At 38.2% G+C, this 27,662-nt stretch overlaps 1 protein-coding gene across 1 annotated transcript in view; it reads right to left on the bottom strand.

The window, feature by feature from the left end:
- AHSG (alpha 2-HS glycoprotein) overlaps positions 1-26,541 on the bottom strand; it is a 66,298-nt gene extending 39,757 nt beyond the window's left edge. Inside the window, exons 1-3 of the mRNA XM_044070649.1 lie at positions 26,254-26,541; positions 10,895-11,005; positions 2,105-2,189 (exon numbers count right to left, since the gene is read on the bottom strand). Of these exons, the coding sequence (XP_043926584.1) occupies positions 2,105-2,189; positions 10,895-11,005; positions 26,254-26,457 (400 nt within the window). The 5' untranslated portion in view covers positions 26,458-26,541. The remainder of the gene's footprint in view (positions 1-2,104; positions 2,190-10,894; positions 11,006-26,253) is intronic.
- Positions 26,542-27,662: the final 1,121 nt, after the last annotated feature.

Raw genomic sequence — 27,662 nt, forward strand, 5'->3', positions numbered from 1 at the left:
CCAATTAAACATGTATCTATGTCCAGTCTTTACCCTTACATTCTTATCTTGTTTTTCATTTCACCCAATACTACTATTTCCCTCGTACTCCCGTGTGTTACTCATTTATCACTTACGCTGTCCTTCCCAGTTCTGTCGGTTGCCTTTCCACTTCCTCTGTATTGTAATGAACAGTTTTTGAGTCACTTTATTAAAATCACATTTGCATACTTATTTTTATCATAATGATGACCTTGTATCCCATTTCTTAGTTTATGATGTTTCCAGTGGTTGCACATGCGATTAAATATTTTATTTAAAAGCCCATTCAAACATTCATTCATTTATTCTCTGATACCTACTGAATGCAGGTAAGGAAGGCAGGAAGCTGGAACCTATTCTTGCAGACAGTAGGGGCAAGGCAGATAAACTAATACAGGACAGGATGCTAATCTGCCGCAGGATGCACAGAGCATTCACACCTATTTGGAGAAATAGATGCTCATGAATGCATGTATTCAGAATGTTAAAGGAAATGCATGCAGTCAGAGAAAACCCAAACAGACATAGGGAGGTTACATAGTCTCTGCCAAAAAATGTAACCCAGCCCAGACCCGAACTGGAGAACAAAACATGGTGAGACAGTAGTGCTAACCACCGCGCTAGTCTGCCACCATTAAAAAACATCTGATTGTCAACTAAACAATCAAGATTATGGAGAAGAGCCTTTGCATTTGGCATAGAGGGATAAAGCTCTGCCTATAACCCAGATGACCTTAGATTAACTAGTTGCTCTGGCCCTGGAAGGACAAAAGGGGGGGTGAGGGAGTAGCTGTTATCAATTCACTCATCCTGGTGGAACAGAGGCTGTGTGACCTGCTGTACCACTGACCCTAAATGGACAGATGGGTTGTAAGAGTTAGCAGCTACTGGGATGGAAGAATAGTACCACAAGGCAGGGAATGTCCTGTGCATGTGAAGGCTTGCAATGGGAACTTCCCCCAGAGCACTGGCATTTAATAAAACCATCAACCAGTGAGGGAAGAATTAGGAAGGGAGACACTCTCATCAAGGATGGTCTGATAACTTTTGACTCTGGCTAATAAAGGAGAATTAATGGCTTGATAGGTTCTCACCCAAGGCAGGAAATGAATGGGTCAATGGAGCATGTATGCTCCAGGTATGTTGTTACCAGAGGACCAATAAATAGATTTGTAGGCAGTTGTCCTGGGTGGTCCAAAACTAGGGGGAATAATTAGAAAAATATATTATGCAAAATAAATATCTCTGTAAGTTAGTACACTAAAGTTCCTTAAATGTAACCCGGATTGTTTTTTTTTTTTTCCTTATAGTAAATTATATTAATTTGCTTTGTTTTGTAATTCTTGTTGTTTAGTTTCCTAATTGTGTGAGAATGGATGCTGTCTTTCCATAGCTTTAGTTTCTGCCTGGATTCATTAACTCCTACACTAAGTGCACTAACTGAACAGACAACATGAGCATAACTCACACCTTCTTCTTCTTCCTAATTTTAGTTTTCCTATTGATTTTCTTGCAGTCTTAAATAATAAGGGAGATTTATAAAAGTTACCACAAAGTGTAGACTACATGTACACTTTCTGTAATCTTTCTGAGTGATTAGAAAGCACAAAACATGTGGTAGGGGTGTTCCTGAATACAGATCTTGTACACTTAGTGTAGGCATTAATGAATCTTGCCCAATATCTATTTTAATCTGGAAAACTCACACTCCTTAATGTTTTCCTAGATATACCATAAGCACCTCATCAAAATGGATATGCTTTTCTGGATTACTATCTAAGTATACCACATTCTATTTCATGTCATGTAATATGTCACCTACATGTTCGTGTCCTTCTTGAATATGCTTATTATATGTTGCATCTGTCTGAAAGAGATGCAGTACCCACAGTACACCTAGTTATTTAACCAAAGCAAATAAGTGTATTAAGAAACACATTTAAAATTTGGGTTCAGTTTCAGTACTTTGTATCCTGCAATATTAACATTCACCATAGGGAAGCAATGTGGACTTCGTATTTACATATCTGTAAAGTCATTGCATTTCTTTGCATTAAATTAATTTTAAATAATGGTTTCATACCTGCAACTGTTTTGCAGATGTGATTCATCACCTGGAAAGCACCATTTGCTTTTGACATATGCACCTCACAGTCACTTTCGACAGGCTGAAAAAAACATATATTTTATTCGATAAGTATGGTCGATATCCAAAGCTGGAAACACTCTAGCTATGAAAGAGAAGAAGTTAAAGAAAGCATAATAAAGTCTGCCATGCAGTATTGATACATATGCATCCTGGCATATCTGAAACAGATTCACTGCACAATAATAGACTTGGGTTTTGGAAGGATGTTCTCTTTTATAGACTAGCATTTCAGGACTGTCTCTGCCTGTCTAATATTTGCCACAGCAATGAGTCAGCTTTTTATCCATATCTCAAATGCATTAAAAAATCAGGGGAATGCATGTGCGTTATGATATGCACTCCACATCTGTGTCATTCAGGTTATGTTAATACTCCCTCTCATAATCCAGGAGTAAGAGCAAGCCTTGCAATGTGAAGGCAGGCCATGGCATAATCATCGAGTAAATCTAACCATATTCCCTTCTATCCCTCTCTACTTTCAGTGTATCGCCTTTCCTCCTGCAAAGTATCTATCTTAACCTCAGTTAAGCTTTTAATTTCTAGTTACACGTATCAAGTTTAAACACAGTGAAGCAAAATTTCTTCCTAATTTCAAAAACAAATTAACGTCATTACTCCAAATATTAATTTGCTTAACTTCTTCTGTCTGGTTATAAATAACCAATCCTTCTTCAGTAATATTCACTACCTTGGTACTCTTGCAATCCATGCCTACTCTTATATATTGCCGTCTATATGTTCTTTTCAAGCTTATATTTCTTATTTGATTATAGACAACTGCAGTTAAACTGTCAAGGTAGGATTCACTACATGCTTTTCATAAAATCATTTGTACACTGAAAAAAAAATAATTGGGGTTGACGTAAGGTCACAGCACATCAACATACACTCGATCTACCAAGCAAATTTTTGATGTTTGCTTGGTTCAGCAGAATGGAAACAATAAAATCCTCAGTTATAGAATTTAACTTTGGGATTTGTTGTGTTACTGTTTTTACCAGATATTTCACTATACAGTTTAAAGAAATGTATCATGAATAGAAGATGAAAAGTTGATCTTCCATTTCTTACTCTCAGATAGGGGTCAAATCTGAAAACAAGAAGAGGATCTTAGAAACTATCCAGTTTTACTAACCCCAATGAATGTGCCACAGTATTACCCAGGAGGATATGCATGTGTTCTTATTTAATGTCATATGTCAGCATAACATACTTGAAGGAGTTGTCAGATTATCAACATATATTTTATAAGCACTCTGATGCATTTCAGGCAGAGGGTGCTTAGAAAATGGTGAGGGGCGCTGGTCACTCGCAGATGGTCCAGCTGTGTGAGTCACAAAAAAAATGTTATTTAGTAAGGAGCTCAGTTGGTGTAGGAAAATACTGCTTCTACTCTATCGTCAAGTCAAACCTTATAATTATTTTATCCACAATTTATTGGGAGCATCCTGTCAATGAAACAGGACCCAGATAAATCACCTACATGCAAAGAAAACACCCACATTCCCACAGATTTTGAAGTGCATTCTAGGAATATCCATCAAACTGTTGTTGATGGTCAAAGCAGCCTAACTGGATTTTACAACTGAAGCATGTCTTTCACATATCGAGAAACTTCAGCTGTGAAGGATAACATTGCTTAGCAGCAGTAATATCTTATATTTAAATGTTCACTGGTCAGAAAGCCAGAGTAAAGGATACAGAATAGGAAAATCCTTGCTGCATGGTGTGCTGTTGGCAGATACTTTTTTGTACCAGTGTTTTTAGTTTCTAGCCATACCAGGTAGCTTCATATAGCTTATTTATTTATTTATTATTATTTATTATTTTTTATTTATTATTCATTGACATTTGTTTACTGGGAAAGTCCAAATGATTGGTGCCTTTTTTCAGTGGAGGCCCAAGGCGAGAAGCTCCATTATACAGACATCATGGACAGCATTTGCATTATTTCATCATTTACAGTCAGTTTTACTCATGAGCAACAGCTGCATTATTCAAGCATCCTTGACATAAGTTACATCCTTTACAAACAGTTTTGATTAAAAATAACAGTTGCATGGGTTTTGTATGAATAAAAGTTTTTATTATAAACACTTAGAGCAGCCCAAAGAAAGGAAGGTGGGAAGGAGGCACAAGAAAGATAAAGGAGGTAAGATGACAGAGGAGAGTATAGTTGTGATAATAGTTCATAGGTTCATAGATTCATACTAGGCTATCTGCCCTGGGGCATTTATAAGCCTAGCCCGATTGTGTTTGGCTTACGCCACCCCTTGATTTGAGTATACTGTGCCCTTTTTAAAGTTTAGTTTACTGTGCCTCTGTCTAATAGTGACATGGAAGTAATCCCCGGGACAAACCTACAATCCCCCATCCACTCATCAAGATTCTTTTTGAAGAGAGTCAGTGAGGTGCTCTGCCTAACATGAATTGGAATTCTATTCCAGAACGAAGGGAGCCTCTGGGTTATGAATCTGTCCCTCCAGCGTGCTCTATTTATTTCTGTGCTGAGGTTCAAGTCCCTCGAGCGCGTGGCTCTAAGGGATTTAGATTTACTGAGGTGGAGCATGTCCATTAATTCTGGGTTGGACATAACTTTATATGTCAGGCATAGATCGCCTCGAAGTAGGCGGTATGCAACTGAGTAGAGCTGGAGTTTTTTTAACCGAGCAGCATATAGCATCTGTTTGAGTCCCTTGATCCTCCTGGTGAGGTACTTTTGGGGTCTTTCTAATTGCTGCGGGTGTCGGGTAAGGTACATCCCAAAGGGGGCATTGTATTCTATGATGGGCCTGATGAGGTATGAATAAAGGGGCAAGATTACCTCTCTTGATCTAGATGTGAATCCTTTCATGATGAGGTGGGCTATGTAGAAGGTCTTTCTAACCACTTTGGCAATGTGGTTGTCAAAGAGAGATTGCTAACAACTTGGGTCCCCAGATCCCTAACTACTTTCTCTGTACTTAATGGGTTACCACCTATGTGGTAATTTGTGGGCACATTGTTTTTGCCAAAGGATATGACTATACACTTTTTGGCATTTAGCTTTAGACCATGGCCCTGGCACCAGTTATCCATCTCTCTGAGACCTTTTTGAAGGATGTTTGTGTCAGCTGGAGAGTCGATTATGCTGCCCAGTTTGCAGTCATCTGCGAACTTGGTAAGCCATAGTCCTCCCACATTGGCCTGTACCTCAGAAAAGTAAATACCAAACAAGAGAGGTCCCAGGACAGAACTTTGTGGGACGCCACTTGTGACCGGTTTCGAGTCTGACATGGCTCCAGCAACTCTGACTCTGTGGGTTCTGTCTTTGAGCCAGTTTGCGACCCATCTTGTGACATAGGGGGTTATATTTAGGCTGGATAGCTTATCTATGATGCCCAAGTGGAGTATTGTGTCAAATGCCTTTGCGAGGTCCAGATAGGCTGTGTGGACTACCTTCCCTTCATCTATGGCCTTGTTGACTGTTTCAAAGAAGTCGACCAGGTTCAAAAGGCAGGATCTGCCCTTGATGAAGCCAAATTGGGTAGGATCTAGTGTCTGTAGGTCCCCAATGTCTTTGTTTATGAGTTCCATGATGATCCTCTCCATAGCCTTGCAGACTAGGCTAGTCAGGCTTATGGGGCGATAGTTTCCAGGGTCCGCAGAGGCGCCACCTTTGTGGAGTGGGACCACTGTTGCTGTACACCATTCTTTGGGCACATATCCTGTAGTGAGGCTGAGATTGTACAGCAATTTTACTTGAGGGATTAGTTCTTCTTGGAGTTCATGTAGGACGCAACTCGGGACGCCATCTGGTCCCATGGAAGCAGTGTTTTTTGCTTTGGAGAGAGCGGCCTTCACCTGAGCATCAGAGATGTTTGGGAGGCTGCACTCTGCCAGGATAGATACTTGCTCTTTTGGGGGGGGGAGTTTGCACTGAACCTGTCTGCCAGGATATTGGCGATGTCTGTGGGTTCAGTGTATTTTTTGTCATTTAGAATCAACTCAGAACAAGTCTGGGAGTTGCATCCCAGGTTCCTAACATAACTGAAAAAAGCCTTATGATTGTCTTTAGTGTCCTGTGCAATTTTTCTCTCGAAGCTGGCCTTAGAGGATTTTATGAGGGATCGTAATTTTTTGCTAGTACTGATCAGAGATGCCTTCCCTTTTAGGGATTTTGCTCTATCATGTAGTAGCTTCCTCCTTCTGTTGTACAGTTTATTTATGGTTGGGGTCCACCAGACTGGACACCTGCCTTTGGATGATTGGGTCTTGATTTTGTTTGGGATAGCATGATCCATGCATTCCTGGAGATGTCCGTAGAATGCGTTTATATAGGATTCTGCAGTTTGGGCCGTAGTTTCCACTGGCCCTGGGGCCTTGAAGGATTCCACTTCGGTTTTGAGAAGTGTGAAGTTCGCTTTTGAGAAGTTTTTCACTGTGGTTTCCTGGGCTGGGGGTGGGGTTGGGATGTGGATATCCAGTGAAATTAATTTATGGTCTGATCTTACCAATGAGGGATATACTTCTGGTATGGAGCATAGAGTCCCCATGTTGCTAATGATCAGGTCTAGTATGTTTTCCCCTCTTGTGGGAGTGGTGACTAGTTGTTCCATAGCATTTGAGTTTATAAATTCCAGGAACCTTTGGGCTAAGGTGCTGGGGCTTGAGTAATGCTCCCAGTCTATGTTTGGGTAGTTGAAGTCGCCCAATATAATGGTGTTCGGAGAGATCTTCATGTTCTCCAATGTTTTCAGGAAAGCCGAGTGGGATTCCTGACTTTGAGAGGGTGGTCTGTAGGATGCTATAAACTGAAAAGCAGTCTTGCCCACTGTCAGTTGCACATGGATGGTCTCCGATACTGTGCAATGCCACTAACCTGGAGGTGTGGATATCCTTGATAAATATGGAAACTCCCCCTCCTTTTGTGGTTCGGTCCGGGTTTTGGGGCCGAAAAGCATGATATGAGGTATAACCTGGTAGTGCTGGGGTGCTCTCTGGAGCCTTGAACCAGGTTTCTGTCACTGCACAGATATCGATGTTCTCCATACTGAGGAGAGCTTCGAGTGCATGCATCTTGAGTTTAAGACTTCTGGCGTTTAGCAGCATTACCCTTAGTTTCTTGTTCCTTGTGCTGTCTATGGAGGTGGGTTTGACTTTTGAGCCTTGCCTAAAAAAGGCACTATGGGGGTGGCAAGAGCCTTTGCCAATATCCGAAAGCCCAGGGGTGACAGGTGCAAGCCGTCCCTAGTGAAGCAACGTGGCTTGTCGAGTACATTATTTTTGTCCAGAAAAGAGTTATGGTACAAATGCAAAAAATATATATTAGTACCAGTTTATCCAGGGGGGGGGGGTTGCAGAGACATTTATCTACCAGGTGTTGCTTTAGTAGTCATTTGAAGTCTTTACATTTGCAGACCGTTCTTAAGTGGAGTGGGATGGTATTCCAGTTATTAGCAATGCACTGTGAATGCAGGGAGTATCCTGCATTGTTGTTAGGTTTAGTTACAGAGAGTAATGATTTGTCAGTGGAGTGTAGAGGTCTCTTACTAGTGTAAAGCTGATTGATGGAGTGAAGAGATGGGCATTTTTCAGGGCTGTGCAGTAGTTTGAAGGTTGTAATTAATTGTTAGTTTAGTAGAGATTTATTTAGTTCAAGCAAGTTTAGTTGGTTGAGAGAGAGGCCGGTAGGTGATTTATTTTGCTGGTTGTATCCCTCATTATGCAGGATCTGGGTAAGGTGAAACTAGTGGCCTTTACTGTCAACTTCTTGGGAACCTTGTTTACTAATTCCTTCCTGTACATCTCCACTCAACGCACCTCTAGTATTGCACACCCACACTGATCTTGAGACTGGTTCCATTTTCACATTATTCATTTCTATACTTTTTAGTTTTAATTTTCCCACATGTATTGAACAGTGTCAAGAACTTAATGATATCCATTAAGCTCCCATTTGTCTGCATCACCTGGGACTGTACAGCAGATGACTCTCACTAATGGACTGAAGTAACCTACATCAGCAAGACTTTTCTTCCACTTTCCTGTGCCATTCTACTATCATTGAGGAAATTATGTACCATGGAAGGACTAATCTAGCACACCTTGAAGAATCCATTCCTCATGTTCCTAAGAATAGAAGAAGTAACCAACAGGCATATAACTGACAAACACCTAATGAGTACTCTCTTTATGCAGTGAAATTACTATAGACATTCTCCAGTCTTCCAATAAGTATAATGTGGATGAAGGCTCAGCTCATTACGTTCATTTTCCTGATGTGAAACTTGTCAGTCTCTGTTCTTCATAGGGAATCACTACTAGTGTACTTTGTATGTATACACTGAAGGTGATACAATGTTTTCGGCCAACTATGGAGTTAGTATATATATATATATATATATATATATATATATATATATATATATATATATATGTGTGTGTGTGTGTGTGTGTGTGTATATATATATATATATATATAAATAATAAAGCAGTAATGTAAAGTACTCAAATGGGGCTACATGGGATTGCTTTGTGGAAAATTGCTTGTCTTTATTAAGTTCACCCAGTTAAAGCTTCACCCAGCTTATTTTAACTTGGTGGTGATGCTTCTGACTGGGTGAGACTTGACAAGATATTATAGACCCAGCTAGGGAACACAAATCATATGAAGGACATGGAGAGTCTGATCATGGCCAGAATAACACTCCAACAGCACAGGGAGATAATGTCCAAGCATGGTGTGCCACAATACAGGAGGAATAGAGTTAAGGCATTCTATTAATATTTAGGAACTTGGTGTGACTATACCTGGAGTACTGCAATCAGTTCTAGATGACTTTCAAGAAAATGAATTAAGATTGGTGAAAAATGAATGCAATAAGGATTGTCAGAAGGATTAATATATTGAGTTCTAAGGACAAGAAGAGTAGGCTTAGTATATATACAAAGGAAGATATAATTCAGTGGGGGTAAAATGATATGCAGTGATTAGGTGGAGTTCAAAATTAAGTATAGATAGGGTAGGAGGGAGCACATTTAGTATGTCATGGGAACTTGGCTAATATGAGGAATGTTTCCTTCACTGATAAGGCAGTAGACCAAAAGAATGCTATACTAGATGATAGACTGCAAAATTGATGATTAAAGGAGGAAAGTGTAAGGTAAGGGTAGCTGTGAGGCGGTACCAGTAGCACTAAGGCTGACTTGGCAGACATTCAGTTTTGCCAGCTACTTTCATGTCTATGTTCCAGTAAAAAAGACAAGCATTCTAGTAACAGAGACAAGACAAACAGCAAAGCAGAGCAAATTAACAGCTTGCTAGACAGATTTCTCTAGATAAGAACTCTGTATTTTTATAGGAATGATACAAGTATGTCCCTTAGTATAAAGACTAGGCTTTCATTTTTCTGTAGCATTTCTTCTTTAGTTAATATATGTCCTGCCCTTTGGTACTCTTTCAAAAATCATCATACCAGGGAATCAGTAGGAAGTAACTTAGCTAACAAAATGAAGTAGTTTTACATCCTATTATATATAGCTGAAAATTCATGCTTCATCATTTTAACTTCTTTAATACTGCACTGGTGACACACTAACATACACTTGAGAGGTAGTTATGCCTGGCAGGATTGTGGTTTGCATCCTTGATCTACAGATTTTCATCATTAGGAATACTTCTAAGCCATCATGGTGACTACCTGTTACTCATTTATATCACTTTGAATGGTTTGATTCTGTTTTGGGTGCAATGCAATTTGAAAAGTGAGATTTTTAGTATTGTTTTTGTTCCCTTCAATACTATCCATCATCTGCTACTCTTGGAAACTCCCTCTCTCACCTGTTGTTATATGCATGTGCTTCCACAGTCCAATTACAGTACAACATTCGCCTTTGAACATCCCAGTGCATATCTTGTTCTTGTGTTCTTATTGGATCCCTCTGACCTTGGCCAGCTGTCACCAGTGCCATTGACCTGGTCACCTCCACCAGGTCAGAGTGAGGAAGCAGGAATTCTCTGTTTACTCTCAACTCACCCTGGCTGTCTCATCCAGTCCCTATGCAATTACCTGAATTTGGTTCATCTTGGTCAGAGTCAAGGCTTTAACCATATACACCATAGTGTCAGCCAATATACCAGGAGAGCTGATCAAAGTCTATAAAACTACATAGTTTTTGTAAAGTAAGAGCACTATATTGGTTATATGAATGACATCTGAATAACTAAAGGAAATGGAGTCATACAAAATATACTTCCCATAGTATTTGCAGACTGCGCTACTACCTGTGAAGATTTCAGATTTTATGAGTAGATTAAGTCCACATTTAAAATAAAAGCATGTTCCCATCTCTTCATCTTTTCTCCTTTTAAGTCTAAGAGGAAAGCACATTTTTGCCATCTTTAACTTTATTTTGAAGTACCAGAATAATCACATTTATGATTAGCATATAGCTCATTTGATTAAAGAATGGAATACATCTCCTTTTAGTACAGTTATTATAAATCAAGCAATATGGTGCAATATCTTCTCACCATGCAGAAATCACAGCACCAATTATGATCTTGTCTTTAAGTCTTTTCAATTATAAAATGTAAAATATTAAAACCTGTGAAAGAGATTTCTGTTGAAGCTTGTAACTGGATATTAAGATGTAGTATTCAATGACTTCTTTCAAGTATTCATGGTAAGATATCCTGAGAAATGTATTTAATACAGTCATTATGCTAAATAAGAAACTTACATGTTCAACCATTTGTCGGACAGGGCAGTTTTGAAGCGGCGTTGGGTTGCTGACATGGCATCTTGTTTCCAATAAATCAAGATCCACTTCAAACATCTCACCAAAATTTCCCTAAAACAGAAAAAAATGCAAGCTCTTAAAATTGGACATTTTAGCCAATCACATAGGATGGAATTGCATGACAATGTGATCATAGTTTAAGAATGGTCAGAAAAGAAAAATACAATATGTAAATTGGACAGGAAAGAATGGCAAATGCTGCGTGGACTTTACCTGTGATGATATTCCTTATGTTGCTAAAAATGCCAGTGTAATGCTCATAACATTGTTTTTAAAACTTGAAATATGGGGCCAGTCTATTAGAAAGGTACACTTTAACATAGGATATCATAATGCCTCAGGAACATACTGCCTTTGGCTTCATCTCTTGCTTTACAACATATTAGAAATGTGACAATCCCAGTGATAAAGCAAGCCCTGTCATCTGTCAGTCCTTAAGTCTAGCATGATACATAAGAATGCAAAAACTTAATGGCCTATTTTACTACCAATATGAATAGCTCTCTCAGAACAGCATCACACATTCAGAACTGGTGTTACTCAGAGTTACCTTTAATCTAAAGCAGACAAAAATCTTTATGTCTGTCAAGACTTGTACAGTTAGCAAAAGTCTAGTTTATCATTCCTTAAACAGTTGCTTACTTTTCAATTCAGTGTAGACCTATCACATCTTTCTTCAAGAGCAAAAAAAGGTATAGACACGCACACACACACACACACACACACACACACACACACACACACACACGCACGCACGCACGCACGCACACACGCACACACACACTAAAGTAACAACACATGCTTCACAACTGTTTTATTCATCCAAATCCTTTACTTAGTTATTCCAACATTAAGGTTAAAAGAGTCATTACTGGCAGTGGACATTGATATCTGTCTCTGTGTTTGTGTTGATAAATGCAACACACCTCACATCCTACAACTAGACAGTAAGCGTTCAGGCATACAACCCCTCATTCAGATCTCTGTAAATGTGACAACGGTGAATACAGTTTCAGTCACCTTCAGTTCACAGAAGTAATTTTGTTGAAAGATGATTTGATGAAACAAATATTTATCAATTTATAGAAAAGCTCTATATCAGAATCCCAGAAACAGAAAATGGACCTAGATGTAACATTTATAATAATAGTGATTAAAAAAATAAATCATGTTATTCTTATTTATCACACAATACAAAGGAACACACACAAAAAAATAACATTTACAGTTAGTTTTCATTGCAGTTATTAAAGCTAACTGTATAAAGTAAAATATGTAAATTGCAAAAAAAAAATCTTTTACACTGCCTGTTTCCTGAGCAAAACCAAAATAAAGGAAAGGAATGCTCAAGACTACTTATTTTAAAATAAGTGCTTGTGTCTTTAGTCACTAAAAAAATATTCAGACTAAACAACGTGTATATCTATATCTATATCTATATCTATTTGTCTGTCTTTGTATTTATAGACATACATAGAAATCTATTGATACACTTGCTCACACACACACACACACACACACACACACACACACACACACACACACACACACACACACACACACACACACACACACACACACATGCATGCATACTTGCATTTGTGCAAGAAATAGACAGGTACAAATAGGAAAAAAATGAAGCAGTATTGACCCTGTGACTATGGGACAAATACCTCCTTTATTGAGTCATCAAACACTTTCTGACATGAGTAACTGTTTTTGTTCTGAACAGACTTTTCAGACAAGATTATTATTTCTTGTCTGAAGTAGTCTTTTCAGGATGAAAGCACTTATATATATCGTGATCATGGTTTGCAGAAAGAAATCCATTAACTTTAGTTCTTTATATAAAACGTGTTAAGCAGGAGTTTTATAATGAGTTATTTTACTGTTATATTGGTATTAAACAGCTTTCCTGTCTTTGAAACAGCTGCAGCCATACCTCTCAACTTATTTGCTTAAGAGTTTTGGACAAAGCCAGAAACAATGATGGGGAGGGTAGAAGCCAAAAACTAGGGTCAATTTTTTAAATATTACTCTCATAATAGAATGACAATATTTGCATCAATGTGCATTTTCTGATCAATAAAAAGTACAAAACTTTAATTCCTGGTATTTTTGATTGACTGTAATCCTCAATGATTCACCACAAAATCAAATATTTTATGAGGGACAGGGTAAATATGAAGCAAAATTTGGGAAAAGGCAATTGAGACCGAGCTATGGTGACAGCTGTGCTACAGGTTCATAGGTTCATAGGTGTTTACTAGGCTAACAACAACAAGCGCCTTTTTAAGTCTAGCCATATATCCCATATCTCTGACAAGTTTTGCTACCGTTGATAAGTGTAAGCAGGTGCTTGGAAGATAAAACATTTACAAGCAGGAGCCTAGGAAATAAACCATTCACAGGTTGCCTGTGTCCATTATTTATTTATTTTATTTATCGCATTTGTTAACCTGGAAAGTCCACTGGGCTGAAATGAGCCCATTTTCAGTGGAGGCCTGGGAAGAAAAGCTTTACAAAGATACATACAGCTCCACAAAGATACATACAAAGATAATATAATCACATAGACAGAAAACAAAATCATACAATACAGTTACAGCCCATGAAACTGGTAACAGAAGCAATGGTGCAAGAAAAAAATACAACCATTGACATATAGAAGTAATGACTGACATATATTTCAGAGAAGATGTTTGTGAATGATATTTACATTGGTGCATAGAGCGTATTCAAGTACTCATGAAAGTAATATATCTGCAGGTGCGTAGCTGTGAGGTGACTAAATACAGAGTGAATACAGAAGGAGATATAAGTGCGGAGGATGGATAGGACTGGTGAAAGTGGCAGGGAAGCATTAAGTAGGCATAAAGTGAAATAAATGATGTGACAGAGTTATAGCGCTGGGTGGAGAAGTTAGGAGATGGGGTTGCGTGTTTGGGAACAGGAGCATAGCCATTTAGAGAAGAGATGCAGTTTGAGGGATTTTTTAAAGGAGGTCAGGTTGCTGATTGCTCTGAGTGATGGGGGAGATTATTCCATGCCATAGAGACATAGTAGGAATACAACATTTGGCCAGCTGAGAGCTTGGGTTTCTCTACGGATAGTAACATTTTGTTTTCGGACCTAAGAAGCCAGCTCAGATGATACATGGTCATTATGGAAGAGAGGGAAGGGCAGGGTTCTGTGTGGTAGATGAGCTTGTAGGCTGTAGCTAATTGTAAGAATGTGAGACAGTGTTGGGATTCTAGTCAATTTAGTTGATGCAGAGAGGAACAGTGATGGGTAGAATATTTAGCATCTGTGGCAAATTTGGTGACTTTGTTATATAAAGAGTCTAGTTTTGTTTACAAGGAGGACTGCAGATTTGTGAGGATAGGAGTTCTATACAGAAGTGTTGGAAGCAGGAAGGATAAGGCCAGAGCCTTTTTTTGAGGTGAGACTGAGAAAATCGTTGTGCCTATACAGGGCACCTAGTTTCTGATGTTTTTTTTTTTTTGTTACTGTAAATGTGAAGGTTGAATGTTAATTTGTCATCAATGATGACCTCTAGTAATTTGGTGCTGGGGACGACTTCAGTAATGGTGTTATTTTGGGAGTAAATGGTGAACAGTGACTTGTCAACAGAGCTGGATTTTGTGGGGTAAATATTAAGAGTTTTGTTTTATTGGGGTTGAGAGAGAGATGGTTCTAGGACATCCAGGTTTCAGTGGAAGTCAATACTTCTTGGGTGAGATGCTGTAGAGTGGAGGCAGATTTAGCAGAGCAGATAATAGCTGAGTCATCTGCATATTGGATGACCATACTATGGATGAGAGAGGAATGAAAGTTGTTGACAAATATGCTGAATAAAAGGGGTCCAAGTATTGATCCTTGGGGGACACCTGTATTTGTGGTTATGAAAGGAGAGGAAGCATGTAGCCATTTAGTAGATTGCTGTCTGTTCCTGAAATAGTTAGTAAACCATTGTAGGGCAGGGGGAGATAGCCCGATATTAGTGAGTTTATTAAGCAGGAAGGAGTGTGATATGGTGTCAAATGCCTTTGAAAGATCTAGAAATAATGATGAGACTGAGCATCCAGCATATCAAGCTCTGTTTACAGTGTTGAGGAAGGAAATGAGGGCTGTGTTAGAACTATGTCCTGGCCTAAAGCCATGTTGAGTGGGAGAGAGGATTTGGTGTTGTCTCAGGTGACTGCGGAGCTGAGTATGAATATATTTTTCTAGAACTTTTGAGACTGGGGAGAGAATGGCAATGGGGTGGAAATTTGAGATGTCAGAGTTATTGCAACCTTTGTGAAGTAGAATAAATGCTTTTTTCCAGATATCAGGTAAGCAGGATTTCTGAATGGATCTGTTTAGGAGGATGCTGATAGGATATGCAATGGATGAGGCTGAGAGTTGTAAGTATTCTGTGGTTAAGTTATCAGGGGTCTTAGTACAGGGTTTTAGTTTCTGAAGATGTCTTTTGATATTGGAGGTGGAAGTGGGTGTTAGAGTGAAAGAAGGTAGAGGATTTGTAGGGGAATGCAAGGGTAGAGTACCTGGTGAGTCGGCATTTGTAGGTGGGAAGGAGGTTGTAAGTTTTTATGGTGTCAATGAAGTAAGAGTTAAAGAGGGATGCTATATCAGATGGAGTTTTTTCTGGGTTTGGGCATGGATTGTTGTAAGATCCAGGGTGAAGTAGGGGGTTGATTGCTCCCCAAAATTTCTTGCGGTTTAGTTTGTGTTGGTCTTGGATAGTCTAGGAGTATTCTTTTCTGTTTTTGATAACTAGGGTTTGGCCTGGTTGCGGAGTTGTTTATATAGATTGAGGTTAGACAGTGTTTTGTTTTTTTACCAGGCTTTCCAAGCTTTGTCCGTAGTGGACATTACTTGCTTTGTGGACTTTGCAAGCCAAACTGCATGTTTTGACTTGATCCTTTTTGACTGGAGTGGGGCAAGACTATTTAGGATCCTAAGAAGTGTAGAATTAAAGAATTCTACAGCTTCATTGAGTGAGAGAAATTTTAGTGGGCTCCAGTTAGTTTTGTGCAAAATGTCATTGATGATGTTTCGGGAGAAATGGGATAGGTCTCTGGTGTATCTATATTGATGTAAGTTTGGTACAGAGGTGGGCTTACGTTTTATGAACGCTGGAGAGTAATCACTGATACTATTTGGGAAAGTCCCTGAGGTGGTCATTTTTTCTGGGTCAGAGACCAAGATCCAATCCAAGATAGAGCTTTTGTATACCTTTGTACTGGATCTAATGATATCAGAGATTAGCTGAGTATAGATGTGAATGTTAATATTAGTAGAGGGGTTTTCAGTGGATATATCTAGCCAGTTGATATTGATGTGGCTTAGAATGATGGTTTAATTTGTTATAGAACTTGTTGTCCCGGCAATAATTTCTTCATGAATGGGGGTATTATTGCCTGGGGGAATGTATGTGACTATTATGTAAAGGGTTTTGCAGTTGCTAAGCTTTAGGAAGGTTACCAGTAGCTCAGCTGTAGAGAAGTGGGGAATAGGCTTGGAGTATGGGATTATTGTAAAGGAGCTAGGGAATTGTAAGGCGATGCCACCACCTTTTTTATGAAGTCTGTCATTTCTAAGGCAGGAGTAGTTTGGGGGTAAAAATTCAGAATCTTTGATGGATGGTTTTAGCCAGGTTTCAGTGATAGCAGTGAAGTCTAGTTTAAATTGATTTAGGCATGTGTACAGTTGGGGAATTTTGTTTCTAATGCTTTGGAGATTAATTGTAGTGAAGTTTAAGGATTTTGTGGAGTTGGGGGAATTGGGAGAAGAAGGACAAGGGCCAGGGTTGGGATGTATGTCACAACGAAGGACTAGTTCACTGAGAACAGGGATACAGGTAGGTATAGTTTTCTTTTTTAGGTACTGGAAGTACTTGAAGATTACGGAATTAAAGTAATGTGCCCCTAAATACCTTCATATTTATTTGCACTCTAGTAACAGAACTGCAAGTACAAAACTTCATTTGGTGAGGCTATGTTTTAATGTACAGTTATGTATCTTCATTTTATATGGTTTATAAGACACTTATTTTTAATCATTTTGACTTAAAACATCCATCTCATTTATTTTCAATATCTGCTTTATGTAATTCAGGGTTGTTGGAAGCTGATCACAGAGCAATTTGCTACATTCTGCTTCCTTGGAGCTGTCATAGTTCATAGGTTCTTTGGTAAATACTATGCTAGTTACCCTTTCTTATCATTTTAGGCCTAGACAATTTCCCTTCAAAGGAAGAATCAAATTGTGTACCTTGTGTCTGTGAGGTAAAAACAACTTGTCCGTTATGCCAATACCCAAAGTTCTGTTGTTTAGTGAGGGCTAACATGTTCCCTTTCATCCTCTTGCCCCCCCCCCCCTCGCTGCAGAACAGAGAGCTGGCCTCAAGCTGTTTAGTCTTCCTTCCCTGTCCCAGACAACTGTCTGGCACCCATGCCAAGCTGCTACCTACACCCAGGTCACCAGATTGATAAGCAGGACTCTTCCTCATGCTACTGGTCTTTCTTCTTTCCCCAACTTCTTAATCTGAAAAATAAAAGATTATAAATGTAATAAAAGAACCTCCTACTAGTTTTAAAGGTGGATACAAGTTTATAAAGTCTACATAGGCTTGCAGGGACATTGTTTTAGTGCACCCTCTGGAAATTAATTTAAAAGAATGTGGAGTGGAGAAGTAAGATTATAGATCTGAATGCAGTTTTGTAGTACAGGTAAATAATAATAAATGATCAGCATATTAGAAAAGTAGAGTGCAGTTTTACTAGTACATGCACCATGGCACTATCTTGTAGTGAGAAAGGTAAAATGAATTTTCCTGTCTGAGATTTACATTATTTATGATATGAATGAAACCAAACAGGAGTTCCAGCCACGAGGATCGTAAAAAAGCAGTATAAACTCCGAGTTAGAATCAGGAAAAAACCTTTTATTACACCAAAGAGAAAGATTAGCGCTTTCGCGTAGGATACCCCACGCTTCTTCAGATAACATTATACAGCACATAATCTCCTTAAATATAAAAATACGCGGGAAAAAAGCCCTTCAATATCAATTAATTAATTAAAACAAAGTCAGTTATAAAAGGCACAGTGAAAAATATAATGAAATCACTGAGACATCAACAATAAATGCTTCTAATATACTGCTTTGCTCAATCATCTATTAAAAATGCATTATATCAACAAAGATGATATAACTAATATAGTCAACACAAGCACATATACACAATTATAACTTAATGTTAATGCTGCTTCAGTGATATATATATTTTTATATGTTTAAAAAACATTATAAAAACATTATAAAATATAATACATGTAAAATAAATAAATTCAACATTTTTATATGATATAGTTGATGCTAAACATCCTAATTCATTAGTGCACTAATTCAGTGAATAATATACTGGCTCTAACTGGGATATAGCTATAACTGAAAAATATCTACATGACATAAAACTAAATATAAATGTAAAAAAATCGTATATATATAAAGATAAATGTTCTATTTCTCAAGCAGTGGTTTTATAGATATGAAGTAGTTCAGACCTGGAAACAAATGTGCACTGAACTTCAGGATCCATTTCAGTTCTGCAATTGCTAATTCATTGTGTTTGGCAGGAGAACCACTCAGCAGTGTAGTTGCAATTTGTTTTCTTCACATTATTTATGATACTTTAGATTGCAGAATATGTAAGTGAAGGGTTACTCACTCAACATATTACAAATTTTAATAAAATATCAGAATTCATGTATCAATTGGTTTACAGATTTTGCAACAGTAGTTGTGCATGCAGGTGTGTGTTGCATTGAGTTGAAGTTACACCTGTGGATTTTTTGTACTTAATTTCTGGTGGTTTTCCCAATGATACCATGAGCTGTGTTGTTCCAAAACAGCATACACTGTGTCATGCTTTGCTGCTGTAATACATGCTGTTTTAATGCAGTTAAGTACATCCAATCAGTCAGGGTTCATGTACACATCTGTAGGTGGTGAAGCATGATCTTGCATTGTGTGTGTTATACTGGGTAGTAGTAAACAGACCTATGTGCAAGGCACTCACATAAATGAGACACAGGGCTTGCTTCAACAATGACAGCATGTCTCACATTACAAAATGTAGTAAACATAGTGAAACTGCTAACCCATTGTCAAAGTCCACTATAATTTCTCATGCTTTGATCCAGTGGGTACTTGGTATGTTATTGGTAGCAATTTAATTGGGCCTCATATTTCTGGACTCAGAATATCGGAGGTAAGGAATTATCCCCTTACCTTGGAGGATGGTTAACCTCAGAGTTAGGATATATTTGTTGCAAGAGAGTCAACGTACAGCAGGGGGTTGCTCTACTGCAAAAACACTTAATTTTGTTGTTTTTATGTTAAGTCATCTATTGGACTGTCAACCATTTTTTTTTTCAGAAATGTGGAGTGGGATTAAATAATGTTTGACTGATTGCCATATGTGTGGTTATCCCTTGGACCATTATAAGCTATGTTGCATTAACCCTTCTTTTGTTCCTTTAGCTCTGTTATAGTTGTTTCAGCACTGGATCATTTTATGATCATTTATTTTTTCATTTGTTGCAGTAACCTCTATTGTGCTCCCTAAGCTGTATTCACTTTCACCTTGAATCACTGCACTAGATTACCAGCCAATGTAATTTCTCTGTTTGCCATTGATATTTCATGGCTAGGAGGGATCAGGACTAGAAATGTTCTTCAGGCCAGCCTACCTCATTATTATATAAATGCGGAAACAAAAGAACAGGCAAAGAAACAAATCTATAAATGTAAAGAAGGTGAAGCAGCAAGACGTTTGGTGACCCTCCCAGTCTGAATGATTGATGTAGCTAGCCTCTGTGTAGTTGCTTGGCCTTTGATTATTTTCTGCAGGCTTCCTTGCATCTGTTTTGTAACTTACACCCCATCTTTCTCTCTCTCTTTCTCCCCTGCAAGTTGTTCTATGGCCTCACCTCCATCTCTATAAAAGGAATTTCTAAAATATGATATTAATATTTTTGCATCTGGGAGAGCCTCATATCCCATGTTTTCCTGTGCTTTGTTTCCACCTGCTTTTGTTGTCTTTTTACTTCCATGTCTCTTAAATGGTTATTAGTAAAATGAAGAATTTACATCATTTCCAGCAACTATTTTCCTTTGTCCAGGAGGTGTAGGTCCAGCGGCTCTAATTGTTTTGTACTCCATCCCTTGTCCAATCTGTGCACTATCTGCCATCCTTCTAACATCACAGTGCCATGCTCCATTTAATACAGTGTAAGGTGTGCCCTTATTACAACCAGACAGAACAGAAAAATGGCTGATTATTCTTTTTGAGTCCTAAAAATTTCTGGATTAGGTAATGATCTGTTGGCCTTCTCCACTGCTCTCTCCCACTGTGCTTTATTACTGAGAGTACAAGAGATAATCACTCTGGAATGTATTCTTCTCCCCTCCTCTTGAACGACACAGGTTTTTACTTATTGGCATTAAATCACAGCTATTTTTCCACTTTACTAGTGTTTCTAGTTCTCATTAGAGACTGTCTCCCACCCTATACATACTGTATCATCATTGATGTAAACGGCAACTAGACTGAGCTTGCTCTTCACTAATTATGTCAGTTACCAATCAGCTAAGTTGGACCAGCCAGGTATTAAGGCCTGGATCATTCAGCTGGTAACCAACATTCCACTATACAACTTTCCTTCTAACCAGTTACCTCTTGTTATTAGTCATTAACAAGTTCTTAAGCTACTTTCTTCTTAGCTCACTCTTCAGCAACATTTCCATCTATCTGTACGGTAAGATGCCAGAAAGCTTTGCTACAGTCTAAGTGTAACATATCTATGAGGTGCTTGAAAGTAGAACTCTACCATGCAGGTATGGCAGGACTTTTCATGTACAAAGGCTTTATGCTGCCATCTGCCTGGCATCTGGCATGCAGAAATGTGGGCTCCAGAAGCAATTACATGCTATTCATAATGATGGGCATAGCTTTGCATAGCTTATAGTTGTGTATCTCTTTAGCTGTCCTCTGTCTGCATTCAGCAGGGCTAGTGTAGATGACATGAACTTTCTTACTATTTCTTTATTGTCTTAGAAGAGGCTCTACAGTCCCATTAAATGCTGATGTGCATACGCTAGTGGCAAATCTTGTTCCCCTGGGTTGTGCATCCACAGGAACACTGGGCTTCTTTGCTGCCTGTGTTCTGTTCATTGCATTATCCAAAGAGATGTTTGAACTCCTACATCCCCTCATCCACCCAGACTGGCCTACTGACCTGTGCATTCATTTGTGAAAGGAGGAAGTTAAAATCATTAACTATATTTGGATACACCTTTGGTACGTCATAAAAATGTCTCAGTGACACTCATAGACAGACACACACACACACACACACACACACACACACACACACACACACACACACACACACACACACACACACACACACATAATCTGCCATATCCATTCTTACCTTATACCCAGAGAACATTTTTTATTTGCCTTGTCCTTTTTATCTTGCCCCTTTACATCTAACAGCTCATTATTTCTGTTATGTCTAGTTCTCACCCTTTGGTTTTCTATAAATTGCCCCATTTCCTTATCTTTTCTACAGCCTTCACGTCTTCATTTAACTAAGGTGTCTGTATGTTTTACCATGATTCTTCCCACTGACAAATGTTGTGCAGTAAACTGCATCACACATGAGGAAGTACCTGGAGAAACATCAAAACAGGAACAACTTCTTGGTAAATAGAATTTGACAGGCATTTCCCTATTAACTTTTTTATTTTAAATATTTATTAACTCCTCAGAGAAACAAAGTAAGCCAATGCATTTCTGGCTGGACTGTTTCTATATTTTCCTGATAACATTCTTCCTGTTTTTATTTATTTATTCATTTATTTATTTATTTACTTATTTATTTATTTTTATTTTGTTTTGTTTTTGCATCGTTGATGCACAATGCAGTGAAACTTAGTTCATGACACCCATTCCAATAAATGGAATCAGCCATAGAGATTTTCAAATTTATTCCAAGGGTTGATGACCTTGAAGTAAGCTTTAATGATTAAGAGAATGCAGAGGGCAATGACCTGTACAACGGTGGGGGGTTGGTTGCTTGTTTTAGTTTTATTCTGTCCATGAGCTGTAATGAGCTGGGTTTCTATGAAACCCACACTGAAGACATAACTCTGTGAAGAAGCACTTTCACAGTTACTGGGAGTAGCTGGCCCCTTCAAATGGTTACTAGTTTCTCCTTCTTCACTTTGTACTTCCTATTCAGGGTAACCCTTTCATATTTCTTTAACATAATGTTCCACACTCATATCAAATCACCCCATCTTTTCCAGTTTCTACTGTGAAATTCTTCAGCTTCCTCCATTTTCTTACCATACTCTTCCTCTCGATCTCACACATCTTTCACCATCCCTCCAATCTGACATATCATTCACACTTCCCCCAGTCCCGCACAGCCTTCAGGTGGGTTCCTTCTGCACATCTTCCTGAATCCTGATGCGCAGCTCCTTGTATGACTTGCAGACTGCATTCAGTACTCAGGATGCAGACTGATTATGGCCAAGAAGAGAAGAAACATTGCATACTGTTTCTGGAGTTTATCCCTCCATGATGTACATATCATCACTGGGCTACTGCCATTGTGCTCTTACTCTGCTCCTGATGGTCTTCGCTAGGTAACATAAACACCCATTCTGCTCCTGATGGTCTAGTCTAGGTAACATAAACACACATTCTACTCCTGATGGTCTAGTCTAGGTAACATAAACACACATTCTACTCCTGGTGATCTAGACTAGGTAACATAAGCACACATTATACTCCTGATGGTCTAGTCTAGGTAACATAAACGCACATTCTACTCCTGGTGATCTAGTCTAGGTAACATAAGCACACATTCTGCTCCTGATGGTCTAGTCTAGGTAACATAAACACACATTCTACTCCTGGTGATCTAGTCTAAGTAACATAAACGCACATTCTACTCCTGATGGTCTAGTCTAGGTAACATAAACGCACATTCTACTCCTGATGGTCTAGTCTAGGTAACATAAACGCACTTTCTACTCCTGGTGATCTAGTCTAGGTAAGGTAAATACTATTAGATTTTTTTTTCTACTTTGATGCCTTCAGTTCTACTCCCCCTCTCCCCAATTAATATTTTATTGTGTCCCACATATATGCATTTATTACACTTAACTTCATCTGCAGTCTTTCTGCCTACTTGGTAAGCCTTCCTTGGTCCTTACCTAAACTGTTTCCCACCCTCAGTCCTTGCTTTTGCATCTATGTTTGTTTCTGACTGACAAAAATGTTTGCCCTCTTCTTTTTTCCTTCAGATACTCAGCATGGGATTAAGCTTCTGTTTGCTCATTTTCACCATTGTTTGTAAATACTTACCATTCCTGTTTAATTTTGTGTTAAGATGTTTGGGTGCAGTATTATGGGCAACATCCTGGCAACTTGTTTCTATCTTTTAGCCTTCAGGAGACACTAGAGAATGTAGGATACTACAGCTTATGTAAATAGGTCAGACTATTGCCAAATTAAGTAGTTTTTCATGGCTGATATTAACATATTGCTGAGTATTACAGGAAGAAAGGAATCGTGTATCCCATCTCTGGTGCCTCACACTCATGTCTCCACCACCTGTGTCATCTCATAGTTACCTCTCACCGCAGTTTAGCAATATTTCTGTGACCAGTGAGACTGAAGAAGGGTAATAATGAAAGGGATGCCTCTAAACTCAGATTTTTCCTTAATCCTGCTGCTTTTCCCCATTACAGTTTCTACCCCTGGAGATTACTGCTCTAGCCTCATGAAGCACTAGCCTCATGAAGCACACTTTATTATACTTTCAGTGAGGTGGTAGATCACTGCCATACTGAAACAGCTGAATGTTTCCCAGAACAGGGAACTAGTATGACATATTTCTGGAAGTGCAACAGCTTGTCTGTCAAAGAAAACATGCAGAGCAAGATTAAACTGATACAAATTGTAAAATCTTATTGCTACACCTGCACTGGTGAATCCATTGTCCTATTAGAAGGAAACCAGTGCATTTGCATTTACAGCATTTGAGTCTTATGATGTTTCTATAATATTATTAGATGACAAGCTCAAAGAATGTTGAAGCAATTACCAAGGATTTATGTCCCACTTGTCTGGCCACTAATTTTAGGTTGCTAAATGTTGTATCTTTCGGCTTTTCCCAGTTAGGGGTTGCCACAGCAGAACTCCGGTCCGCTAATGATTGTCAGTAGATTTTTACGTACCGACTTGCCAGGCCTGACGCACAACCTTCAATGAAGGTACGCCCATTCACACATGTCTCCACACAGAAGACGGTTTAGCTGAGAATCGAACAGGACAACGTCTTACTGTGAGGCGACAATGCTACCGCAGCACCACCACCGCTCATGTAATATAATTTATTGTTGCATGTATTTAAGGCCTCACTAGTACTTATTTTCTGACTGACATATGCCAAAGTGATTTAATTTTCTATTTATAGGCCATAAATTAAACATTATAGGATGCTGTTAGTGTAATGTGTAACACAAGATATTTCAGTTTGCAGAGTTTGCAATACACATGGATGGCAATGAACAGTACAGCTGCAAACACTCGCTGATGGTGAATAGAAATATCAGTGATTTGGGGGTTACCTAGTCTTGACACATTTTTTTACCCTGATGAATATAAAATAAGCAAGATAAAGTTTTAAAACTGTGCATGTGTATAACTGAATGGGAACAATTCTTTCTTGTTCCTTGCATACCTTTGGTTAAATAATATTTCAGCAGTAGCTGCCTTCAAGCACTTTGTAATGCACGTTATGGAATATAAGTTATGCATAATCATATGCATATACTTAACAAATCCTGAAATCTGTAGCATAACAGATATTCCTTAGCTTGTATATGTGATTAATATTTTTATAAATTTAACAGACTAGTATATGTTTACATACAATATTTTACTACTTATAGCTGAGAGGAAATTATGAGAGTCAAAGCACGTATCAAATTAATGATTTATTTCAAACAAAACAGCAAGTAGAAAAGTCACACTGAAAATCTTCATAGGCAAAAACTTCATAAAGGCCTTGGCAAACCACAGACTTCACTGTGTGTAATACTGTAAACCATCTTTGACAGAGGTTAATGGGAGATATCCAGATTACCCCTTAAGGACATACAAGTGTTTCAGCCACATGGGTTATGAATACCCTATGCATTTATTAAGGCATTCAGGACAATAAAGTCAAACCTCCCTAGCTATAGACATGAAGGGTTTTGCCATTTATATGGACTACTCAGTACAGCTTAAGTGAATAGATTGCCATACTCTGTAAAACTGAACTTTAGTCAAATCATTAAGACCATAATATTAGGGTGACAGCAACATTTCCCAATAATGAACAGAACAGCAGAAAAGATATTTACTAATAAAAAAAAAAAAACTAGAAGTGGTGTAGAAATAGTGAGTTTGAATAATCCAGTAACTGCAACAGTTAACACAGGGGAAAAAACTCTTCCACAGACTTCCACAAAGTTTAATAAAGGCTACAAAAATGTTGTCAACATGTGTAGCAAATGATACGAAGAAGGAAACAGCGAGAATCCTGAATGTGTTGTCATCCTGAACAGATGCCACTTCTCATTTTTACACTTGTACAACCTTTAGGACACAGTACAAAGGATTAAGGCAGTCAAAATGCATGTACACAAACAATAGCATTTTATATTGAAGTGGGTCAATTTATATTGAACTTTTTTCAATTATAAAATGGTACAAAGTAATATAAATACAAAGAGAGAAAATGCCAGATATTTGTATCTGCATAGTGATCTCTATGGTAGCTGCAACCTTGTAATTTTTATTTCTGAATAAAACATTTCTGAGGTGATCATCATAATAACACTTCCGGCACAGAAATAAATGATGTAGAAAGTTAAGCCAAGACTATTACAAGTATAAAACTGCAACATGCCTTATTAGTCTTAACTTTAAAATTATACCACTACTGTTTATCTTAAAACACCTTTTAGATGTATTTTGGTTTCTTCTTTCTTGAAAACTGAAAATTATGTGTGTCAAGTCAAAATCTCACAACAGACCTCATGTTACTGCTGCTTCTACAAATTGTCAAAGATGCAAATAATTTTTTTTTCAGACGAAAACAACACAGTTCTTTTAATAATACCGCTTAAGTAATGAAAATCCTAGTATCATTACTTACCGCAGCGAATACTTTCACATCATCAATTCTGTTGAGAGCAAATTTATATCCCTGCTTTTGATTTGCATTCATGTAGTCAACAGCTATGGCAGCTGCCTGCTCAACTTCTGGGTCATCGCAGCCGACTATTCGGAACTGGGTTGATGGGAATGCTTTGCACATCAGCAGCTGAGTAGCCAGCAGAAGGACTGCAAAAACTGCCATGTTCTCTTTGAAGCTGAAGAAAAGCTGAGAGATGCTTCCCTGCAAGAAAATCAAGAAATTCACTTACGGTTCAAGTACTGGATGCAGAGTTTCCTTTATATACCCTAGAACCGGATGATTCTGAAAAAGAAAAACACTACTCTCATCCTTGTGTAATTAGGCAAGTGGGAGTGTAAATAGATGGTGAAATCACCTGACTAGACTGCTAAAATAAGCAGGAGCAGACATGTTGTTAGTAAGTTGCTGAGTTGGCATTGTCTAAGTGTAGTCATATACCCAGTCTAGTAGGATGTGGTTGGAAATGCATTTATAGATAAACAGGAACTGGTCCATGCTGAAAACAGCAAGCAACAGTAGGATTTTGGTTTATAAAATGCTACCTCCACACACTGTGCATATGGACAGGAAGCTGCAGATAACATTTTCCAACATACTCCAGCACAAGCTACTTTTAAAGTGCGTGCTTTGTAACTATATTCATTCGCGTAACATAGTAAGCTCTTTAGCTAATTTGTTCTTTCATTTGCAGGTGTTTGTGAATAGACAGCCAAAGTAAAAACTATCTAACTAACTAATTAGCTAAATAATAACAATCGTTTTTTATTAATTCTTAAGCTAAGGAGAAGTTTACAAGTAAAAACAGAAACCAAAACAAACAAGAATCTGTGCAGAAGTGGTTGCTACAGATGTGGTCACAATGAGGGTTCCCTGCTGGGTGAGACTCTGCAGACCTTGCAGTCTTTCTAGTAATAAACCATCTTCTGTAGTCTCTTGTGAGAAAATAGCAAGAAAACAGTTCTGAGCTTGGATGCAGTCATTGAGGCGATATCAGCATAAGGCCTCTGTACTTTGTTGATGGAAATCAAAATTTGAATTAGTACAATAAGATATTCTAGGATATGGATTATACGGCAGTTGTTCTTATTTAATTCAATAAACTTATTCCTTAATAATTAATGTTGTGTTGTATATTTGTGTTAATTATCTATCTTCCCCCCTCTTTGCAGTGAAAGTTTCAAATAGAGATGAGACAAAGCTACAAGTTTAGACCTACTGAGTAGTGCAAAGGTTTTAAGACAGATAAAACATTACGCAAGAATCCAGATGAATCATACAGGTTTCAGATAAATTAACTTTCCTTACACAGACAAGCAAAATAATTTAAATGCAAAGCATACACACACACACACACACACACACACACA

The sequence above is a fragment of the Protopterus annectens genome, chromosome 4.part1 (assembly GCF_019279795.1).
Source record: "Protopterus annectens isolate FY-2018-M chromosome 4.part1, PAN1.0, whole genome shotgun sequence".
NCBI classification, from domain to species: domain Eukaryota; kingdom Metazoa; phylum Chordata; order Ceratodontiformes; family Protopteridae; genus Protopterus; species Protopterus annectens.